The sequence below is a fragment of the Miniopterus natalensis genome, chromosome 1 (assembly GCF_054644295.1).
Source record: "Miniopterus natalensis isolate mMinNat1 chromosome 1, mMinNat1.hap1, whole genome shotgun sequence".
Classification (NCBI taxonomy): domain Eukaryota; kingdom Metazoa; phylum Chordata; class Mammalia; order Chiroptera; family Miniopteridae; genus Miniopterus; species Miniopterus natalensis.
In genome coordinates, this window is record NC_142081.1 from 65,390,762 (window position 1) to 65,411,791 (window position 21,030).

Sequence of the window (21,030 nt, forward strand, 5' to 3'; positions counted from 1 at the left end):
CTGGAAAGGTATGAGAATGGGCTTCGATGGCACATAAAGCACCTTATGGGTAGTGTGTGCCCAACGGTAGCTCTCGCGGGGAGGATGGTGGTCAATGCTTCTGCAAAGGAAACTCCACGTCTAGCACTGCAGCTCGATAATTCCTTAAAGCAGCTCTCAAATGTGGTCGCCAGGCCAGCAGCATCAGTGTCCAGCCCCTGGAGCTGGTTAGAAACGCAGGCTCTCAGGCTCCGCCCAGGCCTGGTGCATGGAGCACTGTGGAATGGAGCCAGCAGCCTGTGCTTTAACCAGTGCTGTGCAGCAGGGCTGAGAAACGGCCCTAAGGCAAGGAGGAGTTGGGATAGGAAGGAGCCTCCAGGGCTGTGATGTCCCATTCAGTCCCAGTGGGGTAGCTAAGTCTCTCTGCTTTTCTGCTGTCACCATAATAAAGGACTGGAAGGCCAGAGAAGGGGAGGAGCACAAGTTCTTTAGTGCCACTTTTTGGGGTCAGCAGCTCTTGACTCTTTACTCATGATTACTCAGAATCGGTGGAAATGAAAATGGACTGGAGGAAGGTGTGACCCATGGTCAACACTAGGAAATGTAATTTAGTCTGTAGTTCACTTTGAGACACGGGACTCGTTTGGGAGCATACACCCACAACATAAGCCATCGTGAGCTATCAGTTAACTGTGATAACACAAATGTACAGTGAAAGTACCAGTTGGACTGACAAGATGTGAAAAATACTTAGTGTGACTAATTTTAACGTAAGCTGTTAACACATTTGTAAATACAGCAACTAAAGTTAGCTCAAATGATTTCAAGCAATTTGGAAATATTGTGAACAACACTGAATTCCTCCACAGTGTTAGTCTTAAATCTCTCCATAGCTACAGTTATATATAGTGATGTAACTATACATAGTTATAACTGTATATATAGACACACACAGTTATATATAGTTATCAGCTTTTTTAAAAACACAATAGCACACTTACCCGTTTTCTTTCCTTTAGGCTCATTGTATGACATGAAAAATCATCTCTTTGGCAGGGTGATTCTGTTCATCCAAATGGAGCTGGATCACTCCAGGCTTTATTATCCAACCTCTGCCTTCTCTCCACACCACCGGCTTCCCCCCCATTGCCAGGGGCTCTGGTGAAAGGTAGACACTGGAGAGGAGCAGAACCTCCCACCAGCCCCTGGGGCTGCGGGGCTGTAGCTCTAAACAAAATGTGCTGCAGAATAGATGCCCTTGGCATACAGAAGGAAAATGTTTTCATTTCTCTTTATGATTAATTTTAATCGCAGGCTTTGGATTCTCTTTTTGCATGTATTTAAGGATGGGGGCCTGTGGGCAAGTATTTTTTCCTAAAAGGGGTGTGTTGTCAAAATAATTTGACTGTTTCCAAGGGCAGGTTAACATGACAGGGAGAGATTTAGGTGAAAGGTTGAAAATACTGATGCCAAAATATTCTAGAACTTTCTGTAGATTTGTTTTCCAATGTTACCTACTCACCCATAACTAGAATAGATAATAGTTTTGTCTCATATCATGTGCTGTTTCGTTGAGATAGTTATATGTGAGTCAGACTAAGGGAAGAGTAGGAAGCAGACCCCAGTGGCTTTGTGGTGGGCACTGCCTCTTCGCTTGTGCCCCCCTCTCCTACTGGGTGGGCTCACTGTGTGAACAGCGGGAGTGGAGGCACCTGGTGAGGCAGAGAAGGTACTTCAGTGATCCCTCCACTTAAGGATCTATTTCTTCAGAACTTGCCCTTTTAAAAGCCTCGATTCCAAGCTACCCCTTGTTGGTGAGATTTGGGTAAATAGGACCCATTTAAGTGAGTGGGCAGAAGGCACAGGAGCCCTGAAGGGAAAAGACCACCAGGCACAGAAAGTGACCGCACGCCTGCGCCAAGCTGCCTTTCTGTCGCTAGGCTGTAGTTACATCACGTGTGTTTCTCTCTCCCACTCTGAATGCTTCTGAGAAGTTTCAAAGGAAGGTAAGCAGTACCCGTCTCATTCCACGCTGCTCCGGTAGATCGGCCCCGTGTTTCTGCTGATCCCAGGCAGGGGCCCTTTGGAGAGGAGGTTTGGCCCCACAGACCCTCTCCCGAGGGTGGTGCATGACTCTGGCCACAAGTCCTCCCCCCGCCCGGAGGCTGGCCACTCTCTTCTAGAATGAAGTCCTTGGGAGCTTTGCAATGTGTCTTTTCTCTGTAGTTTGTCTGTAGAACTCTTGCGCTGCTTTGCTTTGAGAGAGGCCACAGACTGGCCCGTGCTGACGGTTTTCCTCCTACCCCACAGGCAGCACAAGGGGGTGGCCACAGGACCCTGCTGTACGGCCACGCGATTCTCCTGCGGCACTCCTTCAGCGGGATGGTAAGCTCATCTGGGCATCGCTTCCACATTCAGGGATGGGGGCGAAAATAAGGGGGGGACACACAGGAAACCAGGTGTGCAGACCAGGTTAACTGTGGGAGTAACATGGACGGGAGATCATTACAGCACATCACTGTCTCGGCATTTCTCTCGTATAACTTTCCTCAGTTTACAATGATATATTTCATTTGCATAATGTCTCACCCCCCTCTTCCCCACTCCATGAGGCAAAGGACCATGTTTTTTTTATTTAAGTAAACCTAATCCCACCAAGTACAGAACCTTGACATACTAGATGCTCAATAAAGAATTGTTGAATTGATCAAATAAACTATGGGGTAACCGACTTCTCGGGTATATAAGGATAACCAGCATGAGGAAAAAGTCCATCAAATGGGATTTTTGTGAAATTTCTCCTCTTTTACTAGCTAAAGGAAATTGGATGATATCCATTGCCTTCAGTCCTAGAAGAATTTGAAGATATTATGTTAATCCAGAGGCAAGAGAAAACTGATGAGGCCACAACTGATTAGGGATCTAGACCCAGAATTAACCCAAATGGTGATAACTTATGTAACTTGAACATTTCTTTCAAGTTTTGAATAAATTTGTGAAATACATATACTGCAGATCTTTGGTAGGGAATGCTAAGGAGAATATTGTGATCTCAATTAATTATAATATGTGCCAACTCTAATCACACTCACTCCCGGTCCCTGCACGTATCATCCTCACTTGCTGTCAGTGGACGGAAGATTTGTCTTCTCTCTCTGGCTCTAATGGAAACTTATATTCATTCACGACTTCACGCTCACACATTTACACCTGCAGCGTACTGCAAAGTTCACCTCAAAGCTTGAACTATCAAATTGGCAAGGGGAGCAGCAGCTGCCTCTTAAATAATGTATTTATTGCAGCTCTTCTTTTCCTGAGCACTGGTACGAAGTTGACCTTTTCAGCTGGAACATTCATCTGTTGTAGTCCTTCATGGCAAAGGACAGCGAACAGAAATGACCAGATGCAAGGTTACCCGAACAGGAGATGGGGCATTGAGAGAGGGGGGAAACTTCATTCCTGGACAGTCTCCAGGACTGAGAGGCGATCATGTAGCTTTCAGAATCTGGTGCTTACCCATAAGGGTGAAAAAAAACCCTAATACCTCTCTTTTTCCAACTAAATACAATGTACAAAACCTCAAACATCACACTTCTTGTGGCTTTGAAAACTGAGGCTAACATCATGGTAGAGATACATAGGCTTATGTTATTGGTCATTAGATTTACTGCCCTCCCAAAAAATCCCACTCGCAGCTAACAGACTACACTGCTCCTTTTGGGAGCAGCTCTGAGAACAGAGCCTGAGAGATCTGACTGTACTGCGCGATGATTCTCCATCTCCCTGTTCCAGGGAACTAGGCATTTAACCCAGAAAGTAGGTTCCAGGTGCATATCTGCCTCCTGGTCTAGTTCTAACGTCAGCCGCTGTGCCCGTCAGTAGAGGAGACAGGGAACAGGCCTGGTTTTTTCTTTTTTTTCCCTTAAGTTATTTTAAAAATCATTGCTAAGTTTTACATGCACATGTATTTTTATAATTGGAAAAAATACAGACATTATTTGAGAAGTTGTAAAGCTCACAGAACATTTGAAAAACAGAAAATAAATAGCAGGGGGGAATCATCATGGTTTCTGCTGCTGTTCTTTTATCTGTGTGGTGCAATTTCTTTTAGCCTGGTTGCTAGGCATTTCAATTTTACATACATGTTAACTATACAAATGTATTGTTTTATATTTGTTCCATACTATTACACAATCTTGATAAAAGCAATTAATGGTAATATACCAGTCCATAAAATGAAGTCCCAAAGTTGATCAACCCTTCCATTATTGTTGGTCATTTATGTTCCATTTATATTGTTCGCAGTTTAAAAGTTTTTCAGAGTATCTTTGAACTAAAGCACATTTACTATTTCAAACTTACCTCTATAACATATAGTCCTGTAAGTTAAGTCACGTGGGTCACCTGATAAGAACATCTCTGAGGTTTTAAATATATTATAAAAGTATACTCCAAAAGCAGTATAATAATTGACAAGATAAGCCCTTTTCACAGTAGCTCAGTGTTGACATTGACAGCTGGGAGCCAACTAGCGGTAAGATGCCAGGACCTGACAGAAGAGCATGACTTCACTAGCATCTGCTCTTGTTTCACAGTATCTGACATGTTTGACTACATCAAGATCCCAGACAGATAAACTTGCCTTTGATGTAGGTCTACAGGAACATGCCTCAGGTAAGTCCACATTCCCAGATCTCCTGCCCAGTGGGGTCTTGGGCTAAGGACCCTTGAGAAGGATACTGAATAGGTTATTCTTGGGATTCCAAACCAGCTAACCAGTGGGGTCAAGAAATAGGTCTGATAAAATTTTGGAGAATGCTAAAGAATGTGTGATGGAAACATAGGAACTAAGAATAAGAACGTAATATTTAAGCAAAGTCTGCCAGTATCAAAGAAAAACATTTTTTTAGGGTTAAGTTGTGAAAATTAGTAGTGAAATTATTACTGATAAGAACCAGTGGTAGTGAATAACTGCTAAAAACTACAGATAGCACAGTAAGGGCTGCAATAATGAAGTAGAGTGTCCGGATCGAAGGAGTGGTCCCGTTTTATTTGCTGTGAGCCAGCTGTTTCTAAAGCAGTACTTTCAAATGTCAGTGACACCCGCCGTCATGGTTTTACCTTCCCAATGGATCACCTTTATTATCATTTACTTTACGTTTTTCTTTAAATTCACTCACCTTTGTACTTAAAGTTTTAAAGGTAAAGCTTATATCATTGCTGTAAGTGGAAAACTGATATCACTTGCCATAAAAGTAAATATAATGAACAGAAACTCATGTCATTAAATTATTGAAGCAGTGTTGTCAAATATTAGGAAATATTTGTGTTCATGACATAGAAGCTCCAACTTAAAACTTTTTCTGATTGAATTAGAAGGTTTAAAGGAGTGAGAAAAAGAAAATAAAGTTCTCACTATATACTTTAATGTGGTTTAATTGTTTCTTACCACTTGTGCTATACATCATATACTTTTTTTTTAGCTTAGTCAAAATATTGACAGAGTAACTATAGTTATTTATTTATATTATAGTATCAAAGAAGGGTCTAACTTGCTGTGGGTTAGCCCAAAGACCAATGGAGCAGTGGGTAGGAGCTGAAAGGAGGCATATTTCACCTCAATGAAGGAAACCGCTTTGTAATACCTACAATTACCCAGCAGAGGAACAGCTGGCCTTGGGCTATAGGGGGCTCCCTGCAGCTGGAAATATTCATGGCAATCTGACCATCTGCCAAGGGCAGTACATATGGAATTTCTGCTCAGTTTAGAGGTTGGGCTATATACCAATCAGGATTTTTGGTTGAAAACAGCAGAAACTCATTCAGGTTAACTCAAGTGGAATGAGAATTTACTGGAAGAATATTGGGTAGAACCTGCTCTAAAGCTGAAGCCCCAGGCTTAGAAAAAGGGCAGGAACAAAGAGAGACCTGGAAGGGAACACAGCCTGGGTCACAGCGCAGGAAGAGTCTTCACAGATGCAGTCTAACATCGTAACATTTTCCCCGGAGGAGGAGATTTCATTGTTGGGTAGCCAAAGAACACAAGTCCATGGGGATGTTCTAAAACTGTCAGTTCATAAGGGAGTGATGCAGATTGTCTGATTTTACAGGTGATGTAGACAAAAATCTAGAGTTTAAACCATGCACACCTGCTGTTTCTGCATCTTACACGGTGGTGTCTAAGAATGCCTGAGGAGAAGCCCTTTCTCTCCTTTTTGTACAAAGTAGAAACATAGGCCTGCCTTGGCTTATTATGGCTTTTTCCCCCTAAAATAAGATTATATGTGAATTTGATTTGAGATTGCTTTGTTTTCAGCTAAAAAGTTATTCTTAAAATATACTTTCCTCTAAGATGTCTTCAACATTTTCTGAAAATTATAAAATGAGTGAAGTACCACACTCGCTGAATGGAAGTTGGCCTCTAATATAAACCAGCTATGAGCCTAGAAGCATGTAATCAGAAAAGTTGTATGAGGTCACTATTTACATCAATAAAGCGACGTTAGATTTTTTGAGAGTTGGGAAGAAATTGAGAAATACCACTTTCTAGTCATGTGCTCAGGAAACCTATTTTGTTTAAATATTAGAGCCTCCAATAAAAATAGAGGGAAGTTGCATCAGGTATTACTGTTTCCAGCACTCTTTTCTAAATTCCTAAAATAGACGTGGTGTGACTTCTGCCGACAGATGAACCGATGAACCAACCCAAGTTCAAGTTGGCTGATCGGAAGCTGGCTTTGGCAGAAGACAGCTGGAAAAGGGTTGGCCAGCTGCTCATGAAACCTAGAGCTTTTTAAAATAATTTATTTTACCTCCCTCACCCGAACCCATTTCATACACTCCTTGAAGAAGGCCGGCTTGGTATGTGGGGGGGAGAAGAAGGATTCGTGTACAATGCGGATAAGTTTCAGTATTGCCTGGGGAGTCTTCTCACTTCAGGAGGAGATTCACTCCAAAGCCAACAGAGTGCCATTCTGCCTCCTACCAGGTCATCCTGTGAATGCACCTTTGGCTCAGGAAGCTCTTCTGGGTTGCAAACAAGTAAATGCTCAATGGTTGAGTTGAATCTCTAGGAAAATGTGAGAGGTCTGGAGGCTGTTTCTTGAACAATTCTGGAATCCCCCTTAGATAGAGGATATTAAATGGTTTGACTTATTTAAGAGAACTTGTGATCATTTTGCCCTTGGTTACTGAGTTCTTTCTTTTCCCCTTTTAAGGGTTTTTGTTGGTTTTAACATTTAGACATAGCTTTAGAATTCAACTTAGGAGGAAATAAATATGAAAAAAAGTGCTTTTAGTGTTGTATGTATTTTAGGGTCATCAACTGGCCCATTTCCTGTTGAATCTGGGACCACTGAGCTGTTCCCAGGAGAGGGCAGGAAAACAAGTAGACTAGTTCCCCATGTGCCTGTGTATGACCCACTTTTTCCCAAATGCCCTTAGTGGCCCAGAGCACATAATGGATGTAAACATTATTTTCCCTGCAAATGTAGAGATCAGCCTCTTTTGTCATGAAATTTTAAATTTAATCAGCCATACCTGTGCATAGTTTAAAGAAATAAAGACTCTTCCTACACTGATTGAAAATACCAGTCTCCTGCCCCACCCCCACTCCCCCCCTTCCTGTTCTGGATTCCTGCCTCCCTGGGGCATCTACTTTCAGTTCCTATATTGTTTACCACTCGTTTATGAATAACATAATACTATTTAGTTATTCTTTCCTGATTAGGTACTACCTATCACTGGTTGCAAATGAATAACAAATAACTCTTACCTTCCACTCTTCCCTGTCTTTTTCCCACCCTCCCAATATATTTACTACTCATATTGATATGACTGTGACTTTTAGTTGTAAATGAGACTCATTATATACTATGCTCATTCACTTTATTGTATAATTTTTGAGTTTTCCAGTAGTTAATAATTGCCTTATTTGTTTGTTTTCTTTTCTGTGGCCCAATCACTCATTCATTTCTAAACTATTCCATAGAACTGACGCTCTCCCCTGATTAGATTCAATCACGTTAGCTGTTCTGTCGGTTTCATCTTCTTAGAAACACCCACCATCACCCAGGAAACTCCCTTTGCCCCCTCCCCTAGGCTCCATGTTTCCGGAATCTCCTGTTTTCCTCCCTTCTTGGTTTACCACCTCACTTTGGTGGATCCCATTATCCAGTAGCTTTTACAGATAAGATTCATGAGAGGTCAGTTGTAATCTGAAAGTTTCTTAATTTCAGCTTCACGAGTAATTCACTGTATTCTGCATTGGACATTTTCTTTTTCTCAACATCCTGAAGGTTTTTGCCTGTTTTCTCCTGGTTTATGGTCTGGCTGTTGATTTCTGATCCTTTGTGTGTGGCCTGCTTATATTTTCTGAGAGCCACTTAGATCTTCTCTTTCTCCCTGATGTCCGAAATACCATAGTGATATGCCTGGACTTGGATTTTTTTCTGCTCTGCGTCTCACAGGAATGGGCCCTGGTGTGGGTGTCTCTTCCCCACTGTGCTAGGCACTTTGTAGGCACTTTCTATCTGAAAAATGCTTGTCTTTCAGCTCTGGGAACATTTTAATATTTCTTTGTTAATTTCCTCTGTTTTCTCTGTTCTTGCTTCCTGGAAATTCTCTAGATTGGTTTTCTAATTTCCCTTTCACTCCTATTTTGGTTTTTCTTCATTCTTTTTTGCGGGGGAGCGGGGGGGGGAGAATTTTTCAACTCGATCCTATCACCCTTTCTTTCTCTCTTTTTCGGGATCAGAGAGATTTTCTTCGAAAGGATCCTTCATGGATATGTTCATTACTGCTTCATTAATGTACTTTTTCTCATCTATTTAAGATTATTTAATTATAAGATTTTGAAAAAGTTTTCTTTGGCTCTGTGTAATCCCTGTTTTCTCCATGCCCCTCTCTGCGCTGTTTGCTTTGTTCCTGTCATTCATGTCAGACCTTCCTCAGAAGCCAGGTGACCCTGTGTCTCCGCTCAGGTGTAGATCAGGGCAGTGAAAGCTGACCGGGAGCTCTGAGTGTGTGGCTGACTTGCCCTCTCTCACCTCACTTTCAGGCAGTCCGGATGGGACCTAGGGGCTTCACTGCAAGCACCCAAACAGCAGTGCCTTTTATCTTGGCTATTTGGCTTCCTTAAAGAGTAATCCTCTAATTTTGGGGGGCGGGGGGGTCAGCATCGCAGCTGGCGTTCTGGAAGCTGAGGGATGGAGGCAAAGAGAAGGGAGCTTAGGGTTATAATCAGGACATGGAGTTTTATTTATTCTCTACCTTCAATATTCTTTGCTTCTGTGTTTGACAGAGCCTAGTATTTCCAAAACCAGGCCTCGGAGGTTTTGTCATTGCATGGATTGAACTAATCTTCTGTTGGGTAGAAAATGAAGAGTCACCTCTCTGGCTGTGCAGGACAGAGAGAAAGGAAGCAGGGGGTTAAATGTTCCTTTAAAACTTTCAGCCAATCCTCCTGTTTTCACCCCCATCTTCTACTGTCACCTTCACAAGTAGCTGTGACCTCCAGTTCCAGAGACTTTCTGGGGAATATGCAGCAGGAACGGCCTTATTTCCTGAGATTGGCCTCTCATCCATTTTCTTACCCAAAGACTAGAGGTAGCTTTTTCTTGGCTAACACCATCTGTCTTCTTTCTTTCCTTTCAAAATGTCAGTTTCTTTTCATTGCTGTCAACGTCACACCTGCTATCTTAGTTCCTGTAGATTTCGGCCTTTTGAAAATCTCTCATTATTTTCAGTAGAGATATTGATGTTTTAGAAGAATTCAGTGGGGTGCGGCAAAGAGAGAGTCTGAAAGTGGTCAGCTGTCCAATGAAGTCAGTTCTTAAAACAAAGATTTGTAAGTGCCTGCGAAGAGAGCATTTTTCTATATGTATTAAAAATGCTCAGGTGCCTGTAGTTCCTGGCCTCCAAGACTTGTTCCCAACACTGCCTTTCGCTAGAGAAAATGAGAATGATAGACGGAGGCCAAAGCAGATGTGGGGCTAACTGGAAAGCTTATAGATAAATAGAAATTGAGGTCTGGAGAGAGAGAGAGAGAGGAAGAGAGAGAGAGTGTGTGTGTATGTTTGAGGGATTCTTATCAGGAGCAAACAGAATGAGGGACAGAATTAGAGACAATGGCTTCTATGACACAATGACTAACTCAAGGAGTGTTTATGTAGGAGAAGCCTGTTGGTGGACCATACACCCCGCTTCCAAACAGAGGTCCGAGGGAGAAAAAGTTCGCATTGGGGATGATCTCATCCTTGTCAGCGTGTCCTCTGAAAGATACCTTGTAAGTACCTCCTAAGACAGGAGTCATTCATTTTCAGAATGTGTTCCCTTAGGGACAGTTGGTCCAGGAGAACAGAGCCACAACAGGTTGCATAAGATAAGAGACGCCTTTACATCGCGTGCTTGAGGTGATTAAATCTCCCCGGCCAGGTTGCCAGGGGGCCCACAGTTTAACTGGAGCTAGCCTTTCAGCATAAGATACTGCACCCAGCAAACGCCGCAGAAATGCACCAGGCATCTCCAGAGAAAGCCGACTATTTACAGATTAGCTGCCATTACTGTGAATTTATCACATTGCTTAGCTCTTGTCCAGTGGAGAACAGGCCTGAAAGAATGAGATATAGGAAAATAAGCTTATGTTGGAGAAAGAAAGAATTTAAAATGTTTCAGCATGTGAGATATCCTGGTGGTTGGAAGATGCAGGTGAGATTTTGCACCTGGGGATAGTTACTGAGCAAGCATGACTGACATCAAGCCCTTGGTGGGGAGGGGGCATGCGTGTAGAATACCTGAAGGTCAGAGACATGTCAGAGATAAGTTTTTAAGCTTCTTATTGCCAATCCTGTTGGCAGATTTTATATTGCCTAGACCGAAGACTGGAGAAAATTTTCCCATTTGTGGGTTCCTGTACCCTACCAAGAATATGCATTTTTTAAATTCCTGTTGAATCAGGGATCCAGCTAAAGGGATGAAGTCAAAATTTGCCTGTCACCTCTGTAGCTAAATGCTCCCTCTTTCCTGAATAAAGCTTCCCACTTTGAAGCCGCTTCTAGATTGGGTGAGGAAATCTTTCACAGCTCTGTAGAAAGAGCCAGGTGACACTGAGGCTATTTAATTCAATCCTTGAAATTCTAGGTGAGCTGCTGCTGTCAGGACTGGCCAAGTGATTTAAAGGATGTCTCATTTTTGTTTCTGCCACAGCACCTCTCAATATCCAGTGCGAACATACAAGTGGATGCCTCCTTTATGCAAACACTCTGGAATGTACATCCTACGTGCTCGGGAAGTAGCATCGAAGAAGGTGTGCTTTGTGCGTGCGTGCAGCCCCCAGTCTGCCAGTCTGTGTTGTGCTGAATATATTGACATTGCCTGCCGCTCCCCAGCTCCCACGGGGATGTCTTGATTCACAGTTAGCATCATTTTAGTCCACCTGAGTTCCTTTCTCTGACATTGGTATGGATTATTTTCTGTCCTGATTTCTGATTACATGAGCATTCCTGGAACTATTTTTATAATCTTTTGGAGTCCGCTATTATTTTAGCACTAGATGCATTTAGGACTTGGATATGCACCTTCCCTCACCCACTGACTTCTCACTTTTATTTATGGTTATAGTTATAAGTGTACAGACCTCAGCAACTTCAATTTTAGAGGAGATTATTTGCCAGGAAGGTGATATTGTTAATATTTCTTCCCAGTGCATCTCCCCATACAGGTGGGAGAAGGACTTTGTAAGAAAAGTACATTCGGCCATTTGTTTCTACTTGTATTTATGGAAGGCCATTGAAACATAATAAATGAAATATTCTCATTGTTTTATTTTTCCCTTGGAAGTAAGATCATCAAAGCTTGTTCGACATACCCTGTTTCTCGGAGCCAGGCAGTCAGTGCACCTTTCAAGCTGTGTAATAAATAGACCGGCCTTGCCTTACTCGTGGGTTATATCACAACTGGGTGGCGTAATCAAGGGCCAGTGACCTGTAGGTTATCATATTGCCTTGTGGCACTTTAGAGCAAGATCAGATTTTTTAAAAATACATCACAGACTTTAACCCTATTTTTAAGCCTAGTAGTTTCAAACTGAGGATGCCCTCTTATGATCTGATGTTTGAAAATGGCAAACAGAGTGTCAGGGTGATACCGGCATAGTTTCAGACAGCATCATAGCTAAGCAGATAATCGGGAAAGAACAGACTTAACTCTCTCAGCAACTTGTGGCAGGCTTTAAAAGGTCAGGGTACGTTTAGCTCTCTTGTATTATTCCAAAATGAACCCACTGCCCCATGTTGATTGTCAGTCATTCCCTCTCATTGAGGAATCAAGAAACTGGGTTTAAATCTTCCCCAAGGAAGTTTTGACTGAATCTTTCCCATGTTAAATTTTCACGCTCGCTGTAGGAATAAAATTATTTCCCAGCCCCAACAGAGGGCTTGTGGAGATTAATTAAGATGTGTTTGCAAATCATGTTGTCCTTATAGAAGTGTTGAGTGCCCTTGGGTAGCTCATCACTCAAGTCATCTGGCCCTGTAGACAGTGGCCGGTCAGCATCCACTGGTGAGAAACCACTCCAGCCCTTGAGAGTGTAAGTGACCCTCATTATGACCCTCCTTTCCTGACTGTCGCCCTGCATATTTTAATTAAGAAACATTGTGATGTACCAGCACTTGGCAGTTTTCTCGGTGTGGATAGAATATTGATCAGAGGAGCCTGAGGACTGTAAATGATTAGCTCCATGTGGGGCATGGCCTCCCATCATGAGACAATGGAGAGTTAATTTAATCAAGAGCATCATTGCAGATGATTTTAATTTTCTAAATAAATTGGCTATTAAGAATTCCCGTACAGCCAGGCCAGTGTGGCTAAGTGGTTGAGCACTGACCTATGAACCTGGAGGTCACAGTTTGATTCCCAGTTAGGGCACATGCCCAGGTTGTGGGCTCAGAGGCAGCCAATCAATGACTCTCTCATCATTGATGTTTCTGTCTCTCTCCCTCTCCCTTCCTCTCTCTGAAATCAATAAAAAACATTTTTTTAAAGTCCCCCTACAGTATATCATGAATTATTTTAATGCAAAAAAAGATGCATCTGGAAATACTAGTACAATAAGATAGAGGAAAAACAGAAAAAGACTTCTGAATGTTTGGGGGAAGTTTAAGAAAAACATTCCTTGCCTAGATGAGAAAAATTGAAAGGGAATATCAAGCTGTCCCTGCACAAGATACACAGATAACACTTTTTTCCTCCGGCGTGACTTCTCATTCCTGCTGTTTTCATCCAATACCCAAAATAGTTCCACAAGCCCCTAAGGTGATTTAATTATACGATTAAAAAAAAAAAAAAAAATCCTAATACAGACATGGAGCATATTAAGTCCATATGTCTCCTGAGAACAGACTAGCCTGGAGAAGTGTTTAATTCAGTGGTATAAAAAATTGGCCATTTTTTGTACAAGGTAAAGCTCAGACTCTGTGCTTTGAATTAAGGCTCAGGACTTATTTGAAGACTACCTGGTCATCATGTCCTCGAATCTCATTGTTTCCTGCCCATCTCTGAACTCCATGGCTATTCAGATTCCTTATTCTAAAATCTCAGAGCTTATTGATAGTGGCATCTGTGCTTGTCAGCTCAGGAATGCTGGAATGTCATTCTGCCTTCCCCTTCATGTGGTAGGATTAGTGTCCAGGTTCGATCTGTGTTTGTTAAATGCATTCGAAAGCTCGCTTTTCCTAAGACAACTTTTAATAACAGTTCACTACACCCCCCAGCACTTTTGCAGCCTGATTTGGATTCTGCCAGGAAGCGCGCAGTGAGATTGTGGGAGCGCATCCAGGATTTGGGTGTTGAATGTATTTACATCACAAGCAGTTGGAAAATCCTTATCTCCCTAACAGTAGCAACTCAATTTTCCTTTTGGTGTTTAGTGATATGAATTGACACTATTTTCACCTTACCTTTTGATGTTGGACTTGCTCATCCCTGAAACCCTATTTAACTTTCAATGTCAGAATTGTTTTGACATTCTTGTATTTTCTGCCTGAGGCCTGAATTCATGGAATCTGTAATTTCAAAAACGCTTCTCTCTCGCTGTTTTTCGTAACTGAGTTAGACCTGCACAAATCAGTTCATGGTAGAATATGATTCTCTTGCAGGATACCTGCTTGGTGGGCATGTAGTACGTCTTTTCCATGGGCATGATGAGTGTTTGACGATACCATCTACAGACCAGAATGACTCCCAGCACAGGTAAGCCAACAGCTTCCTCCTGCCTGCCAGCCTCCAGCCTCGGATGACTCATGCTGAAGCACTTGCATTTGGATGTGGCCACAGATGAATTCTTTAAGTGGTGGTCAGTTGTGAACCCCACTTCAACCATGGGTTGCAGTTTGTAAACAGAAATGGCAGGACACTAGAGTGACTCACAGGTATATACATACACTGCTTCTTCAGCAAGCAGTTTTATAATGCTTCCCAACCCCTTTGCTTTCTTTGGTTGCTCCTGTATCTAAGGAGTTTCTGGTAGCATTAATTGTAGACTGAAGCACCCATTTTGGTACTGGAAATCAAACTAATCCTTCTAGTGGGTCTGGGCACTTACACAAATTATCCACCCAGCTTTTCACAGGCAGATCATCACTATTATTCCCCTTTTGTGAGCTAAGTAAGGTGGAATTTAGTAATTTCCTTTTGCTTATTACCAAATAGGATTGGAGGAACCAAATGTCAGTATCCAGAAGAAGCTAGATTTAGCAGGGAATTGTGCCAAGGGCAACACTTAGATGGTGCTGCTGAGGGTGATGCTATCTTTGGTCTCCTGGTTGACCATACAGTGAATATTTTTCAGGAATCCAAACCCAAAGATGGAAGCTATTAATACAGTTCTTAGATTCACACTGAAGGATGCTTTAGTATTCTGCTTGTCATCAGAGGAGTAGAGCATAAAGAGCTTGGCCCCTACAACTAAGGAAATCTTATATACATATATTTTTAAAAATCAAATTTCAGACCCAAATTAGACTGAATTTGGGATGGCATCGATTCTGGTATCCTAGCGGTAATACATGTGCTAGTGCATTTGAAAAAGACCGTGTTCACTGTCTCTTTCACTTTATTAGAAACATGGACCACATCCACGCACACAACTTAGAAATCATCTAGGTCAGGCTCCTACCCAAAGGTCGCACACTGGTTGATGGTAGATGGGAGCCTAGGAGGAGAGCTGCTGACTCTGTCCAGGGCTTGTTCCTTATTTGATGCACTACAGAACCCCTGGAGGCAAAGAACTGGAACATATTATTGTACATCTTGGACACCATCCATTGGCAGTATGTATCCCTTATTGTTCTGAGTCTCCTCTTAGTCTGTCCTCTGAATATCCCCTCTTGGGAGCCAGATGTGACATGGGAACCAGAGCAGTGTCTAGCGCACACAAAGCCCAGACCTATGGCAAATGCCTGATTGATTCACTCACTGCCTCCTGGCACTGGTCCAGTGGTTAGGCAAACTCGATTTCCCTTAGAAGTCAGGATTCCGTGCTCTACCCAATGTCCCGTGATCCTGTTCAGTTGCAGTTTTCTTTCCCTTTTCTTTAAACAGTGAATGATGCAGTAGCCCACGTACTGTCTCGTTAATATTTTATTGCGCTGCATCAGGGGAAGGTTTGCAGGTGGATGAAGAGGTTTTGTGGGTGAGTTTTACAGAGTTGCATCTGAGATAGAATACATCAGAACTCACGGGTTCTTTCTTCTCATACCTGCTCTCCCTTTAAGAATAGGAATTTGGGGGAAATGAAATACTAACCTTGCACAAGGCCCTTTACCCCCTGCCCCCTGGCCCTGTCATTAAATTTAGAGCCATATGGGCAGCAGCCTGTGTAGAAACTCTGCTGCTTGGAGAGGCTCGGCCTCTGGTGGACATTCCTGCAGGTGGTTCAACAAGATCCTGACAGAAAGAAAAGGCTGGACAGGCGTTTGAAAGGAAGTGCTGGGGAGAGGGAAACAGACGGGAAGGAATTCGCCAGCGGGCCCCCTGAAGCAGGCGTGCAGCCTTCGTTGAATCGAGAGCGAAGGTGGCCCTCCCTTGGCCGAGGATTCCACGGGATCTAATTTGTATTTTGAAAAAAAGAAATGCATAGATTAAGAATGCTTAATCCAATCCTCTGTAAAGAAGTACGAAGGGTTGAGTTGAGACTGGGGTGAGTAAGCAGCTCTTTATTAACCTGGAACCTGAAGGTTTGTGTCGGCTGGTCCCTTAGAGCAGATTCCTCGGCAGCAATATCTGATGTCTGGGTAGGTGAGTGATAGGCCTCGCGGTTGTCTTATGTCCTTAGGCACGTCCTCAGAACTGCCCGGCTGGCCAGGAATGCTGAAATCTGGGAGTCACAAAGGACTAGGGGAAGAGAACCCACTAAAAGACCCCGTGCAAGCGATTCCACCGCAACGGGCCGACTTTCAGGAGGAAGTCGTTTCTGTGCCCTCGAAGGGGAGGGAGCCTGGGAGCAGCAAGGCTGGATAGAGAGGCCTCCTGGTCTCCCAGGGCACAAACCCCCATCAGTGCAGCTTGCTGAGCTCTGATCCTCGGCTCTGCCTCTGGCTTGTCAGGCCCCCTGGGGTGAGCCACGGAAGCCGTTGAAGTCAAGGCTAAGCTGTCAGCAAGCTTTCAAAGCACCTCAGCTTACCACCCACTCTCCTCCTCTCCTTGGGTAGGCGTTTTAGAGAATAGGAACAGGTTGTTTCAACCTCGGTAACCTTGAGAGAGTAAATGGAAGAAGCCGCCTGCATTTCCTAGGTGGGAAGGACAGACCTTCCAGAATTCTTTAGATGTTCGGGGGAGAGCGTTCCCTAATCCCGCAACCTAGGGCCGCTCCGTCTGTCCTCTCCCCAGAGATCCCTCCCGCCCTCACTGAGGAGGGAGCAGCATCGGTGAAAATCCAGCCCATTTTCCTGCGTGGCGAGGAGGTTAGTGCAGTATCATTACTGTGCTAGGCATGGTTCAGGGGTGACCTGGGGTGTCAGAGCAGTAAAGTAATGTCGGATTTCTTTCCTAATACTGTCCATGTATTTCCCGATAATGTGCACATTTGAAAAAGATTTATAATGTCTTCTGTCATCCCACCACCCAGAGGTAACCATTGTTAATAGAGTTTTTCGTTGAATTTCTGTACCATTAAATGTGTTTTTCTATGGATGTGTAAACATCTATATTTAAACAAAAATTGGATTAATCCACAATGCGTAGTATTTGGGAGCATCTTTTGGCACATTGATTACTAAAAATATGTTACATTCTCACAACTGTTCTGTGATTTATGTACCCTCATTAGACTTCACAGATGAGGAAATGGACACACTGAGAGCTGAAGGGACTTGACCAAGGTCACACAGCAAACAGATTCAAACTCAGGTCTGCCCGACTCCCACACCTCGTATTTTAGCTATCTCATAATTATACTACTACTTTAGAGGGGGGAAAAAAATAATTGCACATTTCTTCTTTTCTATTGGTTACCTATTATTTCAAAAACCTAAACCAAGGTTCTTTTGGGGCTTCAGTGATTCAGTTGTGATATATACAAATCCTCTGTGGTAGAGAAAGGATTTAACTTAGTGAATTAAAATGCAGTTAAGTGATCAGCCTTATCCTAAGGTCATGAGATTCTCAAAAAGTGTCCGGATTTAGAATACCAGATCATCCAGGGACAGCTAGAATTCTTCGTAATCTGTGATATAGGTAGGTTGGTCCCTATCATACAGATTAAAAAGCAGACTTTGCTAATCGTCAGATAAACATCAGGCAAACTCAAATCGAGGGACATTTTACAGAATACCTGACCAGTACTCCTCAAAACTGTCGGTCATGGAAAACAAGGAAAGACTAAGAAGTTGTAACAGACCAGAGGAAACAGGGGAGACTGACAGCTAAGTGCATTGTGGTGTCCTGGATTGAATCCTGAAACAGGAAAAAATTTAATGGAGAAACCGGTGAAATCAAAATAAAGTCTCAGGTGTAGCTAGTAGTGATGTACCGACGCTGGTTTCTTAGTTTTGACACAGTACCACTGTCATGTCGGATGATACCATTAAGGGAAACTGAGTGAGACTACACAAGAGTGCTCTGTACTATCCTTGCAACTTTTTTGTAAATCTGAAATTATTCCAAAATCAACATTTTATCTGAAAACACATTACAAGCCTAAGTTATTGCAGGAAAAGAGAGAACAGCACAGTCATAAAATCATGAACATTATAGACATTAAAGCTTTGTTCCAAGCTTCCTAGAACAGTGGAAATGAATTCACACTCTACTGCATACATGTTTCAAAAGTGCGGATACATTTTAAAAGGTGTCAAACATCAAGGCACTTAAGTGAAAGAACTAGAGCGTTCAGCGTCTGGCCTGACCACGTTGGGCTGTTTTGACTCCTGACGTGGAAATGGAGACGATCTTCTTCATTGCACACCTGGTGGTCTGTGAGAGTCCACGGGATGTATGTGGCAAGCAGTCCCCTCACCTTAGGCACTTTTTTCCCCTCGTGAGAGACACGGGGAAAGTGTGTCTCCCTTTGACTCTTGATTTTCGCTTTGCTGACTTAGACAAACAGCCGTGTTTGAGCAGCCCCTGCAGGGAGCTGCCCAGTGCTGCTCAGTGTCCTACGGAAACTAATCTCCAGCTCTGCTCACAGGAGGATATTCTACGAAGCTGGGGGAGCTGGGACACGAGCCAGATCTCTGTGGAGAGTGGAACCCCTACGGATAAGGTAATGGAGGGTCAGGGTGGTGCTCTTTTCAAGATTATTTACCTTTCCGGCACAGTCCATTCTCTTAAATATTTCATTGTTCCCTATCACCTGGCAAGCTCTCAAAAGTTCTTGGCCCACAGCTAAATCTGAAATTTCTGTAACTTTTTATTTAAAGAACAACACACACGCACACGTGCGTGCGCACACACACACATGATTTCCAACACCTCTGTTTTGATTTTGAAGCCGGACGGCTCCTGCCTGCCACCCTTGCGGCGGCTGGGTTACAAAAGGCAACCTCAGAACTGCCTGCCGAGGGCCATCAGCACTCTGCTCCTGTTTGTTTTCTTAAACAGAGTCTCTAGAATCCAGATGAGTCGTCTTCGTTTCAGTAGCTTTGTTGGCTCCAGTGGAAGGTTGGCTTTAAATGACAGAGTGGTGGCTTTGAAGGCGTGGGGTAGGGAAAACTAAAACATTGCTGGGAGCTTAGCTGTGAAGAAACAGTAGTTACCAGAACTGGTCAGAAACAGTGTTGCACCTGCACGGAGGGAGCAGGAGGCTGAGACTTTGGAGCCGTAGGCTTGAGTAAAAACGCGTGGTCTCTAAACATCAGGGTACTGAAGGGGATCCAGTTAAGCTGTGGACCTTGATTTTGCTGAGAGGAGCTGCAAGTAAGGCGAGAGAGAAACTGCTTGGGGAAAGAGAGGAGGGCCACTGTTGCCACCTGGGTGCTCCCTCCCTAACTTTCTCTCTGGCTCTCTGCTCACTCTCCCCCTGAACATGTTCAGAGTAAAAGCCTTTCTCGTGAAGCGTTCTCGTAATAATTCATTAGAGATCAGAAGAAAATATTACAACTTCTCTTATATGCACACACATACATGCATTCAGATTTTTACTGGGAAACTCTGGAGGCTGCTGGCGTAAGGAATACTGGTTTTAAGGAGCACCTACTTGTTATCTGGCTTGAGGCATTTACATTCTTTTTCCAGCCCTGATCAAAGTTATACTCTTGTTCTCAGGATATTAGCCCATGGTTCTTACTTAATGGACTGTTATAAAAGTCAAAGTAAGGCCCGACCGGGCGTGGTTCAGAGGTTGAGCATCGACCTAGGATCCAGAAGATCACGGTTTGATTCCGGTCAGGGCACATGCCCAGGTTTCAGGCTCGATCCCCAGCAGGGGGCGTGCAGGAGGCAGCCGATCAATGACTCTCATCATTGATGTTTCCGTCTCTCTCTCTCTCTCCCTTTCCATTCCTCTCTCTGAAATCAATAAAAATATTTTTTAAAAAATAAATAAAATAAAAGTCAAAGTAAGTATGTCTATAGAGTTCTAGTAACAGTTGTTTATTTCCCCAGCATGCTAAACATGAAGCCTTTTAACAATGTAATTTGAATTTACTTGTGCTGCAAAGAGTTGCATAAAGAGAAGAGTTACTTTAAATTTTGGCATCTGTCTCTCTTAAACATTTTATTCTAACTTAAAAGTTAAATATATTACAGGTTATTCAGTGGATAACTTCTCCCTGACACTTGCTGTAACTTTTGTTGAATGCCAAACTTTTGATGTAGGACCATATAAAGGTTATCATTCAATATGGGACCTTTCTTATATCAATCATCTTTACTCTTCTCCCATAAAATTTATTGCCTTCTAATATACCATAATATTATTTTATTTATCAGGCTTCTTTATTTTCTCCCTATCTCTGGCAAGTGTAAGCTGCACAAATATTTTTACTATTTCTCTTGAAGATAAAAGGCAACCTTCCCATTCTTTTCATGTTTTCGTTTGTAGTCTTTTGTTTGTTTGTTTTTGCATTAAGTTACTTCAGTAGAGTGAAGGAAAAATTGGAAGCTTGGAACTTCCAGTTACATTAAACTTTTGCCCTGCCACCAGGATCATGTTCCTTGTTGGTGTTTAAGGGAGGTCACAAGAGAGCACTATGCTTTGTTTTATGAAGACAGGAAATCCTAGAGCAAACCGGGTGACTGGTGCTCTGTCCCTTAGGGGATGACCGCCAGAAGGGTTGTAAGTCTGCTAGCATGTGTATGAGAGCACAGGATAAATATTTTTGTGTAAATGCAATTTCTTGTCCGTTTCATCTGCCCAGCTGGAGCGGCAGTAACATCAGATGGGGCCAGGCTTTCCGGCTGCGGCATCTCACCACAGGCCACTACCTGGCCTTGACCGAGGACCAAGGCCTTATGCTGCAAGACCGGGGAAAGTCAGACACCAAGTCCACAGCCTTCTCTTTCAGGGCATCAAAGGTAAGGTCTGAGGTCTCACGAAATGGACTTTGACCTTGTTCT

The 21,030-nt window shown here is 43.1% G+C and overlaps 1 protein-coding gene across 1 annotated transcript in view; it reads left to right on the forward strand.

Annotated features, from left to right (window-relative positions):
* Positions 1-21,030, forward strand: part of RYR3 (ryanodine receptor 3) — a 472,085-nt gene that overhangs the window by 198,170 nt on the left and 252,885 nt on the right. The window contains exons 6-12 of the mRNA XM_087815056.1: positions 2,290-2,364; positions 4,575-4,653; positions 10,152-10,264; positions 11,185-11,284; positions 14,133-14,226; positions 18,662-18,736; positions 20,832-20,988. Of these exons, the coding sequence (XP_087671182.1) occupies positions 2,290-2,364; positions 4,575-4,653; positions 10,152-10,264; positions 11,185-11,284; positions 14,133-14,226; positions 18,662-18,736; positions 20,832-20,988 (693 nt within the window). The remainder of the gene's footprint in view (positions 1-2,289; positions 2,365-4,574; positions 4,654-10,151; positions 10,265-11,184; positions 11,285-14,132; positions 14,227-18,661; positions 18,737-20,831; positions 20,989-21,030) is intronic.